The 20,362-nt window shown below is 34.3% G+C and overlaps 1 protein-coding gene across 5 annotated transcripts in view; it reads right to left on the bottom strand.

Moving 5' to 3' along the window:
* CDIN1 (CDAN1 interacting nuclease 1) overlaps window positions 1-20,362 on the bottom strand; it is a 124,726-nt gene that overhangs the window by 53,898 nt on the left and 50,466 nt on the right. For all 5 annotated transcript variants that reach the window (XM_051791820.1, XM_051791818.1, XM_051791817.1 and 2 more), the window contains 5 exons: window positions 19,940-20,019; window positions 19,537-19,586; window positions 16,656-16,723; window positions 11,610-11,675; window positions 9,577-9,682 (listed from right to left, as the gene is read on the bottom strand). In XM_051791820.1, the coding sequence (XP_051647780.1) occupies window positions 9,577-9,682; window positions 11,610-11,675; window positions 16,656-16,723; window positions 19,537-19,586; window positions 19,940-20,019 (370 nt within the window). The remainder of the gene's footprint in view (window positions 1-9,576; window positions 9,683-11,609; window positions 11,676-16,655; window positions 16,724-19,536; window positions 19,587-19,939; window positions 20,020-20,362) is intronic.

The raw sequence follows: 20,362 nt of genomic DNA, 5'->3' as shown, positions 1-20,362 counted from the left end.
GGAAAATCAAACACTGACTTTGATCAATTCTAGTTAATTGTTTATGAATTTGTATACTCAGGAGCAATTTTAGCTTTCTCATATTACAACTCCCCAAGTAATGAAAGAGAATAATTTAACCTTTTTTTTGTAATTTGTTTCCTACTGCCTTAGCTCTAGGTTTAAATTATACTTCTGTAAAATTACCCTTATATAATTTAAAATTGTATGATATCAATGTAAATATTACTGAAAACAAAAATGTAGACAGTTTCAGTGGGATGTAATATTTCAAGATAAATGTTGAACTTCAGAGCCAAATTTTATTGTAAGCTTTTACACTTTTGATACTCAGGTAATCTTTGCTCAGTGACTTGCTTTAAGCATAACCAAACAGAATCAAACTAATTATGCATGTTTAGCAAGAACTATTAAACATCAAGAACTCTGCTTACTTAGCATGAGAGTCACAATCACTGCCAGTGAGACAGTCAACAGTTTGTTAACTTTGTAGATCCGTATGTAGAGGCAAGGTCCAACGAGGCCCAGTGAGACTTTCACAAAGTATCGTCAAATGATGGTAACGTGCAACTTCTTGAAATACATCTTTCTCATTCTCCTTTAAGCAGGTAGTAATTATAAAGCAAATCCCTCAGATACTTTTCCATTAAAATTCTGCAATTAGTAAGCGACTTTTTGATATCCTCAAGAAAGTACCTTGGTCACTCCAGGTCTGAACAGAGAAAGAAAAGCCCCTTTGCTAACTGGAGAACCATTCATCAAACATACTTGTTTACACCTTGCTGTAGTTATGAAACAAGCAAAGTACTAAAAAATGAAAATAAATTTAAAAAATTAGTCCATATGGCATAGTTTTCAAGAATTTACAAGAAGGAAAATTTTATAATCTATACAAAACTATGTAATTGAACATAAACTGGTGACACCAAGGTGAAAAAAATACATTTGAATTAAAAATACTCTTAATGCAATGATATTTTTCTTATTGATAAAATAATTTTTACCTGACCAGAAATTCACTTGAAGTGAAGAATGATATAATGTCCATTTGAACTGTAACGTTTAAAAAAATACACCAACACCGACATTCATTTTGCTCTGCTATTCAGAAGCTCTAGTACAACACACCCTAGTAAGATGATGTGCTTAATGCAACTTATCCAAATACAGAGTGCCTACATTAATGCAAGATTGGTGACATAGGGAAGCAGATTCTTGTGCTCTGGAAACACAAACCCATATTGTACTATTGCTTGGAATAAACAAAATGTATGCATTTCAATACATATATTTCAGTCTCACCTTTAATCAAAAGAAACTGCTCTCAGAGAGGCTGAATAGTAACTTGGTACTCCATTGTGATGCTGTATTTCTTTTTGCCTAAGCCAAGATTTCCTAGACACAAGGAATTTGTGCAACTGTATGGAAATGTGATTCCTGTCCATTAACTGCCCAGGGACTATTGAATCTACTGATTTTATGCCTCAAATTTCTTAGACTGTGAACTAACCTCACTAGTCTCATGCTTTTAAGTGCTTTATTTATCTGTAATCAGTTACTGACATTGTTTACTTTCTTTCCTTATAGTAGTACATATAGTTTTGTACTCTCTATATAGTAATTTATCATTTAATATATTGAAGGTTGCTTAAGACAAACAAAATTCCTGTCTCTTGGACCTTTTTTGAAAAATTCACTGGATGCCCAATATATATAATATTCAATAGCATGTGAGAATAATTTTTATGCAACTCTGATAGTTAGAAAGATAGATAACTCGATTATTAGATCATCTATCAAAATATTCAGATGTATAAGAGGCTACTAAAAAGATTGATGACTGAGAAAGTCCACTGATTCTCTAGCCATCATATTCACACATTTGGCTAGACAACATTTTTCGCTGCCTTCACAAGCAAGCTTCATTACCCATCACTCCACTGAAAAGAGTTTATTATGAGGCTGCCATCTTGGCAAGACTATTATTTAGATGATAAATGTTGGGGGAAAAAGTGGGCCTAGACTTTTTTTAACATGAGCTTTTTGACAGATAAAACAAACAGCATCTACATTTCTAATTAACTTAAATTTGGCATATACAAATACAGGTCAGTAAAGCTATGATATGCTACTAGATTATCTTCTGTCTGCATCTTACCCTTAATTTGCAAAATGTAAATTAACTAATTAGAAGAAAAGCAGAATTATTTGTGACAAAATGCTGCTTCTACATTTTTTGCTTTGTGACATTTATGATCAACTGTAGTCCTTCATTCTAACTTCTAATAGATGGATAATTATGTTCATACTAATTTATTAGGCCTTTAGCATTTTAACCCAAATGAAAACTTGAGATTTCTGAAGGCAAGGAAGCACAACAAACTGTAACATGCAGCTAAATGACATACTTGCCAGCTTTACTATATTTACAATATTAAGCTGTTAACATGCATACATCACATGGAGGTACCACTTTCAATTTTCAAGTACCTGACTCAAAGGAAAATCTCTGTTCTTAAAGTTTCCTCAAAATCTCTGTAGCCTTTCTGCACATGATGCATATATGCTTTGTTCATTAGTACTAACAGTTCAATTTCACTTTATACTCCTACTCCCCTCCTCAATTGTCATTTGAAATGGATTAGACTAGCACCTACAGAGTTACAAGAAGGAAGGGGGAGTTGCTCATTCTTGAGTTTCAGCCCAGCAGCTTGACCTTGTTAATTAAAAAATACATGATATCATAGTTTACAGGAAGGGATTCTTTTTGCTTTGGTTTGGTTTTAACTATTAGTAGGTAGATAAAAACTCAACACTATGAAATACATTGAAATTGTCAGATGTAAATGTCAATTAAAAATTACAAGGAATTCTGAAAGGTAAGGTCTGTGGGGGGTTGACATTCTTTGACATAGTGGAGTGTCTGCAACCAGGCCTTTGGCAAGCATAGCAGGATCTCTGCTGTCAGCTCTTATCGTACATAAACTTAGATGCTTGTCTAATCTAAATGAGAAATACCAAGAAAATTGGAGCTGAAGCCTTGCAGTAATGTGGAAGGAAGCTAAAAATGTTCTATCTACACTACATGAGTCTCCTGTGACATGAGAATCTTTAAAACAGTACAGAAAAATATCAGGGAAAAATAATTTAAACAAAGATATATACTGCTTCATTGACTATTTTTTAAGTTCAGAATGTAACCATCAAGCAGTGAAAGAGGTTTATGCAATAGAATTAAATTATAATAAAAATCCCAGTTTCATGTCCGTATTAAATACAGTATCTAAGGAGAAAAATAAATGAAAATACATACTTAATTAATATCAATCATTCAAATATAAACGTTAATATGAATATAATGTGTTTTGTTCTTTCTTTGCTTTGACAAAAACTAGTTTTGATACAAAAATCAAACAACCTACAATGTTGAGGAAAACAATGAACATTATAGCAATGCTAGGGCATAAGTCATGGTCTCAATGAAAATGTCTTCATGATTTTTTATTCAACCACACTGTTAAAGACAGCATGACTGGTAAAATCTAAAAACATTACTTTTGAGCTAGAGTAAAAAAATATATTTTTCATAAACTACATGTTGATTTTTATACTTTTCATGTGTCATTAAATGAATATAAAAAAATGTCAAATGCTTTTGGAAATCAGCTAAATGTATCTAGAACATTTGTGAAGTGCAGAGGTATGCCTATATATGTGTGCATTGGGTCTGGCTGAGATGGTGTTCATTTCCCCATTGTAGTCTTTACAATGCTGTGCTTTGCATTGGTAGCTAGAAGGGTGTTGATAACACACCAGTGTTTTGGCTCCTGCTGAGCACAGCACCAACACTGTAACATTCCTTCCTCAGTTGAGGGCAAGATTCTGGGAGGGGACCCAAGCAGGCCAGCTGACCCAAACTGACCAAAGGGATACTCCAGACCATATCATGTCAGCTCAGGTATAAAAGCTAAGGCAAGGAGCAGGAAGGCAGGCATTCCTTGTCTCCAATGGCTGCCTGCTGAGGAACCGTCACACACCGAAGCCCTGCTTCTCGGGAGTGGCCGACCATTGCTGCTCTCAGGAAGTAGAGAATAAACCCTGCTTAAATCTTTTGCTTTGCTTTTGCACGCACAAGCTTTTGCTTTGCTTCTGCTTTAATAAACTCCCTTACCCCAACCCATAAGTTGTTTTCGATCTTACTCTCTCCCGTGTCTGGCTGGGAAGGGGAGTGAGAGAGCGGCTGGGTGGGCACGTGGCATCCTGCCAAGGTCAAGCCACCACAGTGTGTATATATGTATTTATGTCTGAGTGTACACATGTATCTGTTTATCTTGCAGAAGAACACAGAACTTTACCATCTTCACAAAGTAAACTACTACATCAGTAAACTAGTAGAAAACAGCACTCTTCACTGCTTTTGGTTCTCTTCTTGTCTACTAAGGTTAGCAAGTTGGCATAATAATTCACTTTTAAAAAAGTGAATTACTTTTGAAGAAACTAATACATAGTCCTAAGTGGTAAAAATCATCATAAACTCTCTCTTCTACTTACATCTATCTTTTATTAAAAATAATTTACTAATTCAAGTGGAGCCAGGACAGAGAGAAAAAGGAGCAAATCAAAACCCTGTATGTGTGAAAATCCACAAGTATTAGATAGTTAAACAAATCCTAAGTCTCTCAGTATTGCAGTAACATCAAAACCTTTCACTGTTGCACCAGTGTGTCAAAATATGTCAACAAACCATCATACTGCTAGAAGAAGAATGACCTTTCAGTTCTTTATGTTTGGGCTGCCAATGAAGCTTTGGATACTGGGTATGCATGAACGGTTTTCCTAGCCACTTGACAAATGCAACTCCCAAGGTTTCCTCCAAGTTTAGTTGTTACACTGGCTTTCAACTCACCAGTACAACTTTTTAAACCATCTGCAATTGAAGAACACTGAACTTGTTAATAGAACAGAGATCCATAAACCCACAGCATAAATCCCTCTTCCCCTGCCACCTACAATCAGACAACAATTATTACTTCAGTCTTCACAGTAACATGTCAAACCATTTTAAAGACTTGAACAGCAAAAAATGTCTATCATCTGATGTTCTAATTCCGCCCTTGCTCATATATAACTCATAGTCAACTGCAAATGAATTTGAATTCTCTTCCCAAAAAACCCAAGAACACATCATCTGTGATTGTGACTGAAATATAATGTTTTGCATCATTTCTATTTGCACTTATTTGAAATAAATACCCTTTTTAATCTACAGGAGTCTATGATGATTTTACTATGACTGTTAGTTTTAAACTAAAGTCTCAAGATCAGACATAATGTATTACTTAACAAGACAATGAATCATGAATTTAGGCTTCCAAAAAGTGTGATTACTATTTTAAAATCACTTATGGGAAACTTGCTTTTATTTATTTTTTCAAAAAAGGAGAAGCACAGGACTAACAACATTTAGAATGCAAGCAAATGAGGGAAGGATTTTACTGCAGAGATGACTTACCATTTTTATTCAAAGAGAAGATGAAATGCTTCTCTTTCACTATGTGAAATTGCCTTTAATATCAATGTCAAATATGACATTTTCCTACGGTCTTCCTCACATATAGTAAAGTTTCTTTAGCTAATAACGACGTCAAGCTTTCTCCTGGGACTCTCTAGAAATTACATTCCAGAATGTACATATGTCTTAGCCATGCTTGCAGAAGATAGAAAATGTAAATTGCTATATTTGAGTTTATATCTTCTTATAGCAAGTCACTGACAGTGCACCCACTAATTACTATTTGAACTGAGTGTTGCTGATCTCTATATCCTTCTTAGAAAACAGCAGTTGTGCCTATCAGCTCTGACTAACAGACTTTTACAGCCAGGACTCCAAGTTAGAAAAAAAATAAAAAATTAGACACTACAGGAAAAAAAAAAAAAAGGAACAACAACATTCATCTAAACCCTAAAATAATTTACAATATGTTCATAGACCCTGTTTTAAAGTGCAATCTGTGTAACTTCCTGTTCATGCTCTCCAAATTACCTTTGGTCACACTGGCTATTCAACAGTTTTTATTCTCATAGTTACAAGAAATACACCAATGTAGGCCAGTGAACAATGAAAAGTATGGTATCTACTACATGTGCACAAAGCAATTATATTTTGCACATGTAGTTGTTTTCCTTACCCAGTGGCACTGAAAGCTATAGCCTGCTGAGTAGATGCCACCAAACAAACATAAGGAGGGAAGGGATTCTGTAAGTACATGAAACATTTCAAGTTTTTCCAGTATGTACAAGAGCTTTTTTTTCTAAAACATCACTCTGTAAAATCAGTCTGGGAATATGCAAGACCAAATTTGTCTTTTTCCTGTTTCTTTATTATTAAAAAAATCTCAAATATCTAAAGAGCATCTTAAATTACAACTGTGCATATCCACTGACAAGGTACACTTTGTACATTTTTAATGTGAAGCTTAATTTGAAGATGAGGTTGCAGTGCACCACTGCAACTGAAAATTGCTTAACAATACCATTGATGTATGAGCCATAAAAACCCTTGCTAAGCTGTCCCTGCAGAACTCAGAGTAATAAAAAGGTGTTCTTTTGCACTGAGGTGAACAGACATGGTTGACTGCATCTAGGGAGCTGTTCTGTTAAATGAGAAAGTGCCATTTCTTTCCTGTCAGTACAGACCAATTTAAGACACTCACAGATTTAGTTAGCACAGAGTACAGGATTTAATGAAATACACACATAACAGTAAACAAACCACAGCTATGTTCAAAGCTTTCAGTCACATTCTGAGTAGAATTCATCTTACATCTGTGACATACGGGAAAAGAATCCAGAAACTTTTCCAGTCTGACTCCTCATTTTTAGAGAAGCAATAAAAAAGCTGAATGGAAAAACCTAAAATCTCTCATTCCTTTCAAAGTATCTAATTTGTATTTCTATCCACATCTAACAGGTGATGTTACAGATTTTCTCTTCAATTTCATTTCTGCTCTAAGTTCAACCAATGGATCAGGTTTACAACACCCTAAACTATCAGCTGAGTGTCATGATATCTCTATTGTGAACTGATGCTGCTTCTCCAAATGATTTCTCTGTTCAGAGGAAGGGAGACACAAAGATATGGTGAATTGACTGGGAAGCTGGTTCTCACTTGAGAGATAGGCTGATTAAATAACCCAAAATTAATTCACATTTTGGACAGCTACACCTGTGTCCTTTTACATAAATAGTTTCAGAGACCAACGAAAGTTAACTGTCTAACCTATTTGCAACCTAATCTGTCAACGTGTGTTCATTAACTCAACTGTCATTATATTAGAAGCTACAGTAACTCAGAGCTCATTTCACTTGGTCAGTTTGGCCAAGTGGTAGCAAAATTAAGACTAATAGGATTTGTTCTTTAAAGAAAGGCCAAAGAAATCTGCCTAATTTCCATGGTTAACCTATCACTAAATTTTAGATTTAGGGTGTAACAAATCTCACTAAAGAGAGCTCTAGTTTCCCTTATATGAATGTAAAGTCATTATACGTAAGAAGCAACAATTTTTGTACTTCTTTTTAATATGAACACTATAACAGATTTGGTAAAATCTCAAAACTACTTTCAAAATGTTTTATTGATCCACATATAATTTCAGTCTAGCTTTTGCAACATTAAAGATACTTGACTAACAGCTCAGTGAGAAAATGAGAAAATATTCCATTTTTGAAGTTGAATTATTAATTAGTACATGTTGAAATTAAATTGAAGTTAGCTACATCTTGGTTTATTGATAAAAGTGTAAGAGAAATTTCCTTTGGGAATGTCAGATTCAAATGATACACTTTATTCTCAAATGTTTTACACATTTTTATAGCTCAAATCAAAATGTGGATAGACACTTCGGCACAAAAAAAAGAAAGAAACTTCAACTTTGCAATGGCAATTTTATTGCGAACAACAAATGGATCAGTGCCTTCATCCTACTTGTCTACTCAACTTTCACCCCATCTCAACTTATTAAGTATCTCTATGCTCATGTTATCTATTTAAAATTCACTTCTTGGAACTGCTTTTCTCTGATACCATCATGGATTCCTTCAAACACATCCTTTATACTCAGAAAGTATTCCAGCCAATACATCTAATGGCCACCTCCTGGCCTGAGCTGCTCCATTTCATTTACACTGATGTGCAGTTCAGCACCAATTGCATAAGCATCTTTCCTGCCATTCTCACCATTTGCCTAGATATTGTATATACTCAAATTTCTTTCAAAGTTTTATATTCTGTTTATATGTGTCACAATTTATTTTCTACAACTTCCCTTAGTATCTTCATCCAACAACTGACAGCCTTCCTGAGCTTCCCATTGCCTTGATTCAAGTTTTCCAAGTCACTGATTTCTGGGACTGTCAAATAAGAGCGTGTCCTTATGTCAATCAAGAATGTTGCTGCAGAGCATAATTCCAAACTTTGATGATGTTGTTCTCAAGACTTGGTTTCCCTTTCTCTGATGCCTTCTATGGAACCTGCTTTTAAAGTATTTCCGAAGGTAATGCTAGCTATTTTCACCTTGACATTTCTCATTTTCAGCTGAAATACTAATGGTAAACAGACTAGACTCTGATGTTGGAGCACACTCCCTTTTTGGTGCATGTTCATATGTTTGTGCCATGTTCTCCAGTATCCCTCAGATGGTCTCTTGTTAACACTGAGCAACTTCTAAATTTATGCTTTAAAAAATCCTTTATTAAAACTTTCATTTATCTCACTTACTATCTTGCTTAGGGTTCTACCACACACAAAAATGGCATTGGAGATAAAGCACTGTGCTTAAGATTTTTTTTGGAAAGAAATCCTCCAGTGAGGGGGTATGTAGGACCATGGAAAGATATACAAATATACACAGCACTGACTTTTAGAAGAATAAAGTGGAAGTATTTTAACCATCTTTAAAAGAAAAAATCTTTATACCAATACCATCAACATGTTTCAAACTTCCGTCTAGCATAACTTATTTACCTCCTTACATTCCTGCAAATACTTACTAAATTTTTAACTTGAAGATAATTGTTATTCCTGCTTCAAATGTAGATAATATACAAAAGAAATACTTTATTAAAAAAAACCCCAGTGAAACAGTATTGTCCCAGATACAATGACAATAAGCAATAAAGTTCTTCACACACAAAGCCCACTTGGTTAGACTGCAAAGATTTTTAAACAAATTTGTCATCTTGCATGTATTCCAAAACTTTACAGCAAAATCTTCTTTCAAAGTCAGGTACTAAAAAATTGACATATAACTTCTGTACCGAAGTAACTTACTCTGTCATGTAGCATCACTGTAAAATCACCAGATGTATCTGCTGCATGTTAACAATTAGGATATGAATTTTTCACAAATATTTCATAATTCCAATTTGACATGTTAAGTAATGACATTCAAAATGTCAGACTAGTAACATGTATTTTGTCCGCATGGCTTAATACTAGAGTCACTACTGCTTTATCCAGTAACTTCTTTTTAAAATGTAATCCTATTTATCTGTAAGGAAAAAATAATAGAAATATACCTGTTCCAGTAGCTCCAAAACTGGTCCTGCAAATAGGCTTGGTGGCTACTTTCATCACCAAATGAGGCTTTGCTCTCTATCCAGTGAATTATGTGTCCTTCCACAGCTAGGGTGACAGCAAAAAAGAAACTGAACTCTGAAAATCAAACTCAACAGCCTATAAGACTGTGTTTGTGAATATCCTATTTACTCCACAATCTATCACATAATTCATGCTTGCAACAGTTACATATTTGTAAAAATTATCTTTCAAATATGCACAAAAAGGACATTTAAAAAACTTATCAGAAAATAACAGATATTTATATCAATTTCAGTTTAATTACATCCTGTTCTAGATATTTGCATTTATTCTAACACAAAAAGAAAAAGAGATCAGCCTAAGAAGCATGTTAATGGTGAATCTTATCAATGAATAAAACTTTCTGAAGGGTAGGTGGTAAAAAGAGGGAGACAGGCTCTTTTCAGTGGTGCCAAGTGACAGGACCAAAAGCAACGGGCACCGAAACACAGGAGGTTCCATTTGAACATTAGCAACCACTTTTTCATTGTGAGGGTGACTGAGCATGGGCAAATGTTGCCCAGAGAGGTTGTGGATTCTCCCTGCTTGACATTCAACAACTGTCTGGACACTGTGTTCGGCTAACAGCTCCAGGTGAACCTATTTGAGCAACTAGCCACCAGCCTCAGCCATTCTGTAATTCTGAAAGTTCACAATTTTCCCTGCTAACTTTAGACCTTGCAAAAACCAACAGTTCCCTCATCCCCTCAAGTCCTTGAAGCTTCCTGAGATTCTTCACAGTAATTATGGAAGTGAAGGGGTAGAAATTAACTGAAAACTCTCCACATGTGGCTTGACATGAGTGAACCACAGTAGGATGCCAAACCTCCCTGTTTCAAATATGGAGTCCTTTAGTTACAAAGGTATTTTCTGTTTTGTTATTAACATCACCACCATTTTTGTTTTTTGGATTAGGTATACATGATTAGGTATACAAACACCACTAAGCTAAGGAAAGTCTTTAAAACCTTTTCAGAAGACTCTCATATACACAGTTGTTCGCTGGATAACAGGTGATTGGGCTGAAAGATGGTATTTCAAGCAGTTCTGTGTAGTGATGCATTTTATAGCACACACTCCATTCCTTATACTAGTGTACAAATCAGTTATCTCAGTAAGAATTTCAGTAATTGTCAATATGAAGAAAAAAAACTAGTCATGTATATGACTTTCACACAGTACTTTCAGCCTTTTTACTTTCTCTGACAGACAGAAAAGTAGATCTGCAGTAGATCTATGCAGTAGATCTGCATAGATGGGTGCTGCATTCTACGGAGGCAAAGCAGAAGTCTTTTAGCACAAAAGCCAATTTACAAAAGGTGATTAATAATCCTTTACATTTGGACAATTTGGATGTTCTTTCTTCTGTGGCCCAGTGACAAGGTCATCTGGTTACCTTCTCATATGACCTCAGGACCAGAAAAGGTGGATGAACTTTATGACCTTTATCCCTACTTTTATTCTTTATTCTTTCTTGCTATTCAGGCTTTTAAAAAACAGTGAAGAACTGCAGAGTTGTATCTGGATCCAAAGTGATGGCAAAAAGAATAACTGCACCATGACAAACCTTTATACAATGACCTGTAGGTGTAATAGTAATACTCTTAAGACTGCTTTGAACTGATTTGGTCTAGGAGTAAAAGACAATTACAGGCATTTCAGAGTTTAGTTCAGAAAGATAGTGGGTAGAGTACATCAGAGGGAGCAGGGATTTGGAGGTTCTTGTTGTTGTTTTTTCCTTTTTTGATAATGAGATTAAAAACATGCAGAGACTAAAGAGGAAACACTGGGTAACACTACTTACGATCAAATCTCTCTGAACCAAACTAGGAAGTTCTTAAAATTATTGGGTAACTCCTGAAGAGATTAATTTGTAGTATCCTAGATTATGCTTCACTTAAGTAGCCATAATATTTTAGCATGAACTCTTCTACACAAAACAAAATTATAAAAGTTCTTTTAAAAGACTTACCTACTGGTACTTCTAAAATAAAGTCTGGTGTTTTGTCATAACCCTTTGCACGAAGCTGATCTTCAGCTGTACATACAGAATAAGAACTACTGTTTATAAAACTATTCCATTAAGTAGACAGCAGCATAATTAATTTTATTTTAAATAAGAGTGCAAGAATTACTAATGCAGTCATACATATCTTTCTTATGCATGCAATGCTGTGTCAAATTAAATGAACCTTTGTAGAAAACCTGAAGCATGGATATAAAAATGCTTCTTTGTCATCCCTGCATTTTTATGTCTTCATTATAAACATCATTAATTCAAGCTGTCATACAGTATTTTATAACCTCCAAATATTCAAAGTAAAGAGGTATATTCGCTGATTGAAAGAAGAGCCTCTCCACCTTCGGATGCGTAAAGATTAATCCTACCAACACCACAAATGTAGATATACTGTAGCTGTCTTCTTGGTTTTATTTTTAATGTTAGCATAAAGTTGTTTAAAAAAAGGTATGAAAATCCTTCTCTCCCAGGAATTTATTAAAGTAGAGAGGAGCCATAATTTTAGTTTCTCTTGTATTCTGGATTCTATAGAATTTATCCAATTTCAGAACATACAAAGATTTAGAAATTCTGCTAACATTAATCATACAACTCTATTACTTACAGATATTAGAGCTGAATATTTCAAGAAGTAATAATGAGCAAAATAAAATCGCAAAAGACAAAGGGTGCTCCTTTCAAAAAAAAAAGAAAAACAGGCAAAAAAAGCCCATGCAAGCCCTTAATATTTTTAAACTATTATCCTTCATTTCTGATACCATTACATTGGTATTTCTGAAACACCATTTCTCCATTAGAATTTGGAGTGACCTGGTCATTCAATTCCAGGCATGGCTTTCTGTCTTCACCCAGGCTTAACTAATGGCACTACCTAGTAACAAGTAAGGCTGTGTAGCCCCTTAACACCTACTGGGCTGTTGACATTGTCATGCATCCCATTCGCCTTTCTACATCACCTTTGATTAAAATTAATGGCCCATTCTCACTGTTGGGTAGCTTATTTCCAATCCATTTATCAGGTTAGGACAGTAGTTTCATGGCCAATGTTCAGAACTCAGTTTTTGAATACTTTGTGCATATCCTGAAAGGTCAGCAGTTTGAGTCCAAGTAACATTTTAATGACAAGAAAAACATAGAGTCTTAGAAATCAAAATATTGTAAAAGTGCCAAAAGCAAACTCTCTCATTCTTTTTATTGAAGAATATAAGTCTGAAGTATTATTTCATATAGTGAACTCATTCTGAAAGTGGGACAGGAGTAAATTTGGAAAGCTGTACATTCACTTCTCTGTAAACTGCAATAGCTGTTTATTCTTTTTGAGAGTTGTACTATTTTTTTTTAATTTTGAGAGCATTTCTTCACTATAAATAGACTATATAGTAAATACAAGCCTTTGCAATGCAATACTTCATTATATCACCCAATCAGGTAATGACAAGCATTTCTAGGATTTGGAGACAGAGTTGGTTGTTGGCTATTTTTTCAAACTAAGATTGTCACATATACAGATAAATGCTGTTAAGAATAAGAAGGTTCTAATTTAACAGAACCCATGAATAGAGAGTTTTATGCCATAACATAAAAATGAAATAATGTTCTACGTAATGTCTCGATCTTGATTAAAAAAAATCCAGTTTCATCCAACTCTATTTAACTGTAACCTGCTCTTGTTTAAAACGATCTAGAATAGACAATAGGATGTCTCAGCTGAAATGTTCATCATTCAAGAGCAACAGCATTAGAAAGGTCAGTCTTTTCTTTCGCATCTAACAAATCCTACTACCACAAAATAAGGGAGATGCACCTTAAAAAAAAACCTCACTGAAAACCAGGACAGATACAAACATGGTTGGATAGGTCAACTTGGAAGGTCTCTGAACTAGAATCTGCGTCAGCATTACTTTTAATATTCTTCAGCAGACTCTTTTGGTACTAATTCATTGTTTAAAAAAGAACATGGTTTTTTGTTTTAAATCTGTTTTTGAATGTCTTTATTTGTTTTTTCCCAACATTTAGCAATAAACACTGGAAAATATACTAAAAAGAATGTTTACTGTTGATGTGAGTTGTCTACCTTGTGGAGGAATATAATTTTGCAATATTATTTCCTCAAGTGTTTTGAAGCTTTATAACTCTGAAGAAAAAATAATTATAGAAACTCCCTATAATCATTAAAGAATTTTTGTTTTAAACCATAATCCCACCAAAAAGATGTTCTAGCTTTTCAGTTCGGGTATGTTTCACATTGGTCCAGAAACTGTATACAGAGGTAGCGTTCTGCACCTCAAAATATCTTCTAACTCTAGCATGGATTAAGAGAATAATTTAACAAATGTTTGGAAGCCAGCCCACAGCAGCTTTGACAGTTACACCTATGCATCCTCAGATTTGCAAATTATGTGGAAACAGCTCCAATAAGTATTTTGTCTACAGATTGACCATTAATTTTGATTTCCAACAAAACTGCAGCTTCATCTTTGCCACAACTTCACACTCAATCATAACCATTTAACACATCATTGTTCTTATACTAGCCTCTGGATATTACAAAGAAACAAAACATTCTTTTGTTGGTGCATGAATGAGCTGCAACTGCAAATTTAAGATCACAGCAGAAAACATGGATCAGATTTCATGATTTATATCCAAGCTACTACTGAGGGACACCATGGTGGGAGTCAAAGGAGGATAAAGCTCAGTACCAACCGATACAGGTAAAAGCTTTCCTAATATATTTATGGTAAAGATATAAAAATATCTCTCTCTCTCTATATATATATGTAAAGGATCTATATATAGAACTTAGAAATTCTTGGCATCTCAGTATGGTGTGTGAAGCTGTTTTGAGAGAATGCTTCTGCTGATCACTTTAATCTCAGGCAAAGTATTTTTCTAAAGGGAGGACCTGGGATATGATGTGCTTTCCATGAGCAGTGGATTAATAAAATGTAACCCCATTAGTGTGTATAGGTTTCCAATAAATTTCAGGGTGAGTTTGAATGTGTTACTTCTGATCTGTAGGCTCTGAAAGCTAACTGCTCTACAAACAGACAAATTATGTCCTGAACCTGAAAAGCTGTTTCATGTTCCAATACTATACCGGGGCAATTTATATTCACTGTGTCCTTTGACTGTGCTGTCTTCTCCCGTACTAGATTCTCTGTTGCACAGGTGAACAGCTGATACAAACCTCCTGACTATTCTGAAGGACAGTACACTGGAATAGTACACTAATATGGAAACTGTGAAAATTCTGGGTTTTATATGTTAAAATGTAATGGAATTGCAAGTCATAAGCCATCTTCAAAACTGGAATGAAGTCTTACACAACAAAGTCTGAATTTGTGAACCTATAGGAAATTCTGTCATCTCTTCTGTTTTCCTGAGGTTTCCTCAAGCAGTTTTGGAAACAGTTTTTCAGAAATAAAAGGTTTTATTAGGAGTGACTCAAAAGGGTTCATCTTCCAGACACTCAAAAAAAGCTTTTCTTTTCAGAATAAAAACAAAAACCAAAACCCAAACACATCTAGAACCTGAAAGACACTTGTAATACACAGGCACAATAAACACAAATGCTTAACATATAAACAGTAAATTATGTTCTCTCATTTATATCTTCATATCCTAATGAGTTAACTCATTCTAGATGTTTTGATTTGACAGCATAGATTTCTTAGACCTTATTTCTAAAGACAAAATTGATGCTTATCCAAGTTCGCAAAACATTAAAATGTAAATCTGACTTGTATACTGCACAAGCTTACACAAGCCAAATAAAATCATAATTGTTGGGTTGAGGATCCCTCAGTGAGTCATCTAATCCATTCCCTTGTACTGTGACAGGATTGATTTCATTACCAGCTTTGATAGATGAGTGTCAAATCCAGACCTGAATTTTCCATTGGAGGTGATTCTATAACCTTCCCTGACAGTTTGTTTTATACTTCTTATTCCTAGAACTGTTTAGTATTTTAACTCAACATTGTCTCTACAGTTACAGCTTAAGCCTATTACCTGTATCTATGTTCTTACAGTCAAGTAGGAAAATCTACTGCTTCACATTTTCCTAGTGTCACTTGAAAGCTTGCATGTAATAGTTATTCCTGTCCTTTTTTCACTTTTGTATAAAAGAACACATTAACTCTGTTCTTTAATTGTACAGACAAATATTTTTAAAAGCTTAATACGCCTCCCAATTTCTTAAATTTGTTTAAGGTTTCCAAAATCTTAACCTGATATAGGTTCAGGAGAGATCATAGTTCCTGGTAAAACCAGAAAATTCACACATTAGTACAATGCTCAAACCATTAACAAAAGACAGCATTTCACTTTGCTATTGTCTCATCACATAAGGAATCCAAGATTTAAGAAGTCACTGTTTACTACTGAATTAAGAGAACGGGTGCTTTAAACACTAATCTTTATTTCAATGGCACTCGTGTAAAAGAAACATACTGTAGGCTAAAAGAAAAAAATGAAAATCACTTCCTAACTAATTAATTCTTAAAATAACTTTAAATACAGGGAGCGTGAAAAAGAGTACTTGCATTGATTGGGAGGCAGGGGGCAAAAATTCAGCAGCAACTGCACAGAAAAGTAAATGAGTGAATCCTCTAGCAGTTCTTTCATACATAAAGCATTCTGAAGCTAATATTTCTTATGCTTCCTCCTAAGTCTCATAAGGTCTAGATTATGGCTAATATCTCATGACACCAAAAGTAATACTGCAGCAGATATTAAAGCATTTTTTTCAGCTACTTATTCTATAAAATATTAATTGCAAGCCTGTGCATGTACTGTATATAAAGGGTATTAGGTAACTGAGTTCCTGCTCTGTTCTAAATCAATAAAAGATAACATGAACAGCATCAATCATTTTTTACTCTTCCTTTTCTACCTAATACAAGGAATGTTGAGGTTTATTTTTTCTTAGGTAAACAGTCACCAATATCTTTAAAGTTAAGAACACACTGGCTAGCCTCTACTACAGATTCTTACCTATGAAAGAGAGATTTTTTTCCAAAAGCATTTCTCGCAGCAAGACTTCATGCTCATGCCCAATAGCGCTGACAGCTTTAGGTTAAGAAATGGAAGATTACTTTGGAAAAGAAGTAACTTCATAAAAACATCATAGGTAAAGTAGTTCATCATAGAATTCATTGACCTTCATCTGCATTTCAGAAGTGATCAGTGATTTGAACTCTCAGTTCTAAAAATCCTTACAGGGATTTTCAGAAGTATGTGTCACTTTATGAAAATCAGACTACTGCATCAAGAGCACGCATTTCACAGAATTAAGACCCACTTGACCATATTTATTAAGCATAATTAAGGACAATATTTCCATTTTTTCTTTATTCTCCCTCTAAATTTAAGAGAAAATGTGATCTTAAAACACACAGTTTAATACCTTTTAAGTTGCTCTTTACTGACTAGTGTATCAATTCTCCAATTCAGCAAAGGATGAAATAAACTAGGATTTTTTTTTCTTTATATTCTGAAATTGATAGGCACTACATCCATCTGAAACATCTTACTGTAAAAAACATCCTTTTAATTGATTTTTCAGAAGCATGAACTATTGCCAGGGAAGGATAAAATAATATTTTATAGTGAAGTCCTTTTCCCTTCACTGACAGCTGTTGATCCAATGTGCTATTCTTAGTGGTATGAAAAAAGTCACCAGATTAAATATTTTTAATGTATCCTTCTAGAGGTCAAAGTTCTATTCTGGAAGCTCTGAAGAAGAATCCTATGGAACATCATGGTAAAAGATCTTACATTAAATGCAGTTAAATTCCAAATTCTGTTTAGAATAACTTCTGAAAACTTAAACTACAGATCACCTTACCATTACAGTTAATTATTTAATTTATATGAACACTTCATGCTGAACAGCAAAAAAGGAATAATTCTTTGTAATCATTTCACATGTACATACAGTTTTTATTAATTGAAACTACATATTATGCTAAACTCTACTAGCAGTTTCAAAAGAACAGCAAAAAGGTAAGAAAAATATTGCAAACAGAATTTATAATGCACCATAAGCAGAAACACTGCTTAATAATAATACCTGTTATTGATGTATGGCAATGACCATGGGGTAAAACTTGTAAATAACTTCACAAGCCATTTTCTACTCATGCAATCTAGCAGCCTAGTTTCCCGTAAGCATCTGAACTATTACTGAAAAATAGCCTCTTGGCATTTACAGAGAGGTTGACTTCATACTTTAGTCCATGCATATAGAATTAGATAGATACATTTAAAATCAATATGCAATCCTTCAGAAGACATTATGCTTTTAAAACCTTAACTTTAAATTGATTTTTAACTATTTTATGCACCTCAAAATTAATATCTAATTCAGCAACATACTTACAGTAATGCACTCACATAGCTTAGCATTAAACTTTTCTGTACCAAAATGGAATTGAAAAACTTCTCATTACTCTCATCAATGTCACTGCGTATTCAATAACTGACTTGAGCCAGAATCTGAAGAGGATACAAAAGTCTCTTCTAGACTGCAGGCAAGCTATTCTTTAAAATGGTTCATATTTCTACATATGTGTCATTATTACTTTTAAACATGACACTTTCAAAAGTCTACAGCCAATCAGTAGACTTCAGAAGTCTACAGATTGCTCAAGCACAAAATATTAATCCTTAAGTTCTGGATACGAAAATTAGTGACCAAAAACCTTTTAAAAAGTGCAACTTATTAATCCACTTTTAGAGAGCTTTGTTTGATCTTGAAGATAGTCCCAATGAATACTTAAAATTACAATTTAAAGCACAAAATACAAAGAAAATTAGACCACTATCCTGCTGTTGTTAAAGTTAATGGGAGCAGGGCTGAGACTGTAGTAGACATCAGACAAGTATTTCTAGTAGAAAGAACATATTTTTAAGGAGTGACAATCACATGTATCACTTGTACAAGTAGTACTGTTTTTCACGCATAACTAAACATCACAGTAGCTTTCCTATCCTGCAACTTAACAGTGAAATCAAGATCTTCCCCCAAACTGCATGCAGAGATTTGTGCAAGGATTTTCCAGGACTTGGGAGGGAACTGCCTTACTAGCCTGCTCAGTGATAACAGGTCATGATTTTGAAATTGTTCCTTTGACTGCATACTGAAACAGAAGAGCTACTCCTTCAGTACTTTACTAAAGCAGATTTGGGGTCTCAGTGATCATTCCTAACAAATTATAATCCTACTCTGTAATAGTCAGCGTGGAGTTCCCTCAGTGTACTCACAGTGCACTGAGGCTCTCTAATTAACCATTTCAACATCACAAAAAAAAATCCCTGAAAATTCAAGCTACATAGGGTTTTTACTACAGCTAGTATAATTTCCTTTAAGAAGAAGAGAAAATAAAAGAACGGCACTGGAACATCAGATAGAAGCTTAAAAATACTAATCAGTCAATCAAACTTGAATTGCACTTGAAAACATTTCAATTAAAACCCATATTCATAACAAAGCAAAGTCATAATGTTGAATACTATCTATGAAAATTAACGAAACAGTTGAGATTGGAAGGTATCTCCAGAGATCATCTAGTCCAACTTCACCACTCAAAGCATGGTCAACTAGTCTTAACACAAAACCAGACATGCATTTCAACTAATCAAAACCAAAGAGGTTCAATCAGGCATATGAATGACATATTCCCGTGGTCCATCTGATTTTCGTTCGTGTAAGAGAAAGCTCTGCAGTGACTCTCTAGCTGACTGAATGTAAAACAGAGGAGTATGAAACGTGTTTTGTGAAGCAGAACTTTATGTCAGGTTAAAGCTAGACACATCTCTTCCACACAGTCTAAGCTCGTCAATTGTGCACCTAAAATTTTATGGGAAAGGATACTGTTTGATGCAGTCCACCAGTGGTCCATAACAACAGTCATTCACAGTACACTGCAGACAAATAAGAGAAGTAGTATACTGATGGGCAACTACAAAACCATTATACTTAAAGACTATCTTAAAAACTGTAATTACTTTTCCTCAAAAAGGCTATCAGATGCTGTTCAGATTTAATCACAGAAAACAAAAACTGTATGCTTTTACTCACTATAAAAGCAAGCTATTAAAAAGTGAAATGCTCCCCTCACAAATATTGCATTGCCATTTATTGTGCACCCTGACCTCACTGATAGTTTATGATGACAGTAATTAAATGAGGTTTAAAATCTCTTACTCTGCTAGGCAGATAACAGCATTGCCAAAGGAAAAAAAACCAAACCAAACAAAACAAGTGTGATTAATACCTGATAGACTTGAGTTGCTAAAACTCCATCTGGAATCTGAGAAGGGTCCCGTAGCATACTATTTATTAGAGTTTTGGAGGCTAGAAAAATAAAGATCAAAAACATACAAAAACCTGTTAGCTCAGTTATCTACTTGGCAGGAATAAAACACTTTTCTAATGAAAACATTGATGATGTTAATAATTTTGAAAATTATCCACCCAGCAACTACAAACTTACAAATTCATAGCTACTTAACCATTCCAATACAGTTAACTCCAAAAATCTTGAAACACCAAAGGATTTTTTTAGCACAGGGTGAAAGCAGACCCTTGTTTACTTAATCAGTTTCACTGGACAGTTTGTGCTTCAGAAGCATCATGCAGCTCCTAAGGAGTATAAAGCAAATGTAATGCCAAATAACATTCATATACTAGTAGAACT

Source organism: Manacus candei, unplaced genomic scaffold (assembly GCF_025592945.1).
Source record: "Manacus candei isolate 608988 ecotype Guabito, Panama unplaced genomic scaffold, ASM2559294v1 h1tg000033l, whole genome shotgun sequence".
Taxonomy (NCBI): domain Eukaryota; kingdom Metazoa; phylum Chordata; class Aves; order Passeriformes; family Pipridae; genus Manacus; species Manacus candei.
Note: the sequence above shows the minus strand (reverse complement) of the source record. Positions and strands in the feature narration are given on the sequence as shown.